Raw genomic sequence first — 3219 nt, 5'->3', positions numbered from 1 at the left:
TTCACAGTTGCCACACAGTAGTCACCTGTAACGTTATATAAACATAGACGTATATCATTCACAGTTTACCCACACAGCACTCAAATACAACATCACTATATATGTACGAGTGTGTGTGTGTGCGTACGAGTGTGTGTGTGTGTTTTTTGGCTATTAAACTCTTGCAGTGTTGCCCGATTGTTTAATCGGCTGGACCTAATGTTGCCAGCTTTTTTTAGTCAGTCACTACTATAGTGGATTTTGAATGTCATGATACATCGTCATTTAATATCTACCGCACCACCCACCTGTCCATGCTGATTAATAATAGGAACGGGGTAACGTAGTGGGTTCCCCTGTAGTAGACACGTGAGGAAAACATTGGCCACCCCAACTAGGAGTTGGCTACGTTCCGTTTCGTTGAATGGATCATCGTGGGTGAACGATTTGTTCTGTTGAGGTTGATGTGATGTCATAATAGGATGTTACGAATTGTTAAATAATTATAATCGTGACTTTAATAAATGAAATAAAATTTTAATTCAGTTTGGAGTTGTATTAATTTATTAACCATACAATGTCATTGGGAATTGTGATCATTTGTAAACTAAATTTTTCAAATTTTAAATAATAAACAACACTGTATGTAATTGTAGATGCCCAAACTGCTACACTATTGTAAGAAACACCTAAAGTTGTTTAAACCTTAATAATAAATTCAAGACACAAAACATATATACTTCGGCACATACTATATATAACAGTATATGCACACAAAATATTAACAAACACTCACAAAGTCTTCTTCTACAAGATGTGCTTGGTACATTTCTCTCATGTCAATTATTTTGTTCCCCAGTTTTTCTACGGACCAAACTTGGCAGTCTTTGCCTTGTCTGATCACCTGCACGGCTGGTTCGCAGAGTAGATTGCCTTGCTGTAGTTAGTGGAATGTATTAGTGGTGATAAATGCAGCCAACTCTGGCCTAAATCTCAGGTCCCATTGTGTGCCTCACTGTAGGACCTCACCCATGTAGAATAGAATGTGCATATACAATGTTGGGGTAATGGGCAAACTCTGGACTAAATCACAGGTCCCATGACGTGCCTCACTGTAGGACCTCACCCATATAGAATAGAGTGTGCATATACAATGTTGGGGGGCCAATTCTGACCTAAATCCCAGGTCCCATAGCATGCCTCACTGTAGGACCTCACCCATATAGAATAGAATGTGCATATACAATGTTGGGGGGCCAACTCTGACCTAAATCCCAGGTCCCATGGCGTATCATGCTGTGGGACCTCACCCATGTAGAATAGAATGTGCATATACAATGTTGGGGGGCCAATTCTGACCTAAATCCCAGTTTCCATAGCATGCCTCACTGTAGGACCTCACCCATATAGAATAGAATGTGCATATACAATGTTGGGGAGCCAACTCTGGCCTAAATCCCAGGTCCCATGGCGTATCATGCTGTGGGACCTCACCCATATGCCCTCAGTAACGTAACCCCACCAACCACACCAAAAAAAAAATTCTATAAGTAACAAAACATCAAATCCAGTCTCCTTAACATTGGCACCAAACCTTTAAAACTGCAGGGGAAGAAGGGATTATTAAATGAAACAAATCTAGCAGGTTGGTTGTAATATTTAAAAAGGGTCCTGGTTTTAATCCACGATAACTTCCCTTTGTTACTCCATTTACCAGCCACACACCAAACCTCACCTTTCTATTAGGAGTAAGGTTATGCGTTGGTATCCTCATAGTGACAGTAAACTCGGTATCTCGTTTCATCTCCCTCGCAAGATCGTTTGCTTCCCTTGTAAGAGCTTGTGCTCGAACTAAATGTTCACGTAGTTGGCAAATACTCCGACGGAACTCTGTTTCTCTGATGGAACAATGGTTATTATGATGATGTCTGTTGCCTTTGTGACGTAACATTACATTATTGTGATACAACATAAATTATATTTATCCATTTAAATAGGATAACAAAGACCAAACAATAACTAGAAGCCATACTTTTAAAGTTAATAATATAGAAAGTTAAGAAACATCACCTTTCTAACTTCCAGTTTCGGTATTTTTGGTACCCCGCTGGGGAATCCCCTGAAGGGTTACTTGGCGGTTGGTTCCGGTCAAGCGAATCTGCGCTTGCGCTCGGAGAAACCATCAGTAGTTGGCGCCGAAGAGAATTGATTTCCTGATAAAAGCAAGTCGGTTATTTAGAAAACCAATAAGCTCGCTAAACTTGGTTTTGATGTATGTCATATTCCTTGTGTTGTTTACTTTATATTAATACAGCATGTATATTGAAGAAAATGCACAAGTTTTTGCATGCCAGATGAGCATGCCACTAAATTACTGTTTATATTGTCTCTCGACATACAATGTTGGGATAAAGAAGCACTTCTGGCATAAATATACAATGTGCATTTATAATGTAATGGGTCAACTCTGGCCTAAACCCCAGGTCTCATGGTGTGCCTCACTGTATGACTTCACCCTAATGGAATAGAAAATATATAATGTTAAAACAAATCTATTGGATTAATTTGCAGCAAGGGGCACGCCGTCTTTGAAAATCTCAAGAATCACAAGAAGCTTTAAAAACACCAAGAGTTTGGCATACAAACTTTATACGACCTCACCCAAATAGATAGAAACCCCCACAACCCACCAATTCGTATTTCTTTCGTTCAGAATCTTCAAGTTTTTCCATAGAAGGACTTCGTGGCATTCCGTTTTCATCTTGAAGAAGTTGGAACTCTCGCTCTAAACTTAAGATGGTTTCCTGGATCGGGGCTGGAACATAGAAATAGTATATCACATTATAGAAACAGTATATTATATTATAGAAATAGTATATCACAACATGGAAATAGTATATCATATTATAAAAATAAAATATATATAACACAACATAGAAAACTTAAATTACATCATAGAAATAAAATATTATATGTCACCTAATAGAGAGAAAATGCATTATGTTTATAAACCTAAAACGAGAGGAAAAAAAGGTTTAAGAAATATACTTCAGCAATGTACCATGAAACTCATTTACACCACAATAGTCAAAATTTTACAATTGTGCGAGTAAAACTACAACGATAGAAAACGAACAATTCTAAATTTTATAAAAAAAAGAGCAATACAGTAACTGCACAATACCTTCAATAATGTGAGTTACTATTAACAAGTGCTTTGTATGTTACATACCTTCAACT

General features: G+C 37.7%; 1 protein-coding gene across 1 annotated transcript in view; it reads right to left on the bottom strand.

The window, feature by feature from the left end:
* Window positions 1-3219, bottom strand: part of LOC100176345 (kinesin-like protein KIF13A) — a 33278-nt gene that overhangs the window by 11383 nt on the left and 18676 nt on the right. Inside the window, exons 15-20 of the mRNA XM_026837829.1 lie at window positions 3079-3094; window positions 2670-2794; window positions 2050-2192; window positions 1715-1877; window positions 776-916; window positions 273-431 (exon numbers count right to left, since the gene is read on the bottom strand). Coding sequence (XP_026693630.1) covers window positions 273-431; window positions 776-916; window positions 1715-1877; window positions 2050-2192; window positions 2670-2794; window positions 3079-3094 — 747 coding nt within the window. The remainder of the gene's footprint in view (window positions 1-272; window positions 432-775; window positions 917-1714; window positions 1878-2049; window positions 2193-2669; window positions 2795-3078; window positions 3095-3219) is intronic.

The sequence above is a fragment of the Ciona intestinalis genome, unplaced genomic scaffold (assembly GCF_000224145.3).
Source record: "Ciona intestinalis unplaced genomic scaffold, KH HT000025.2, whole genome shotgun sequence".
Classification (NCBI taxonomy): domain Eukaryota; kingdom Metazoa; phylum Chordata; class Ascidiacea; order Phlebobranchia; family Cionidae; genus Ciona; species Ciona intestinalis.
The sequence above is the reverse complement of the archived record's forward strand: the minus strand, read 5'-3'. Positions and strand labels throughout refer to the sequence as shown.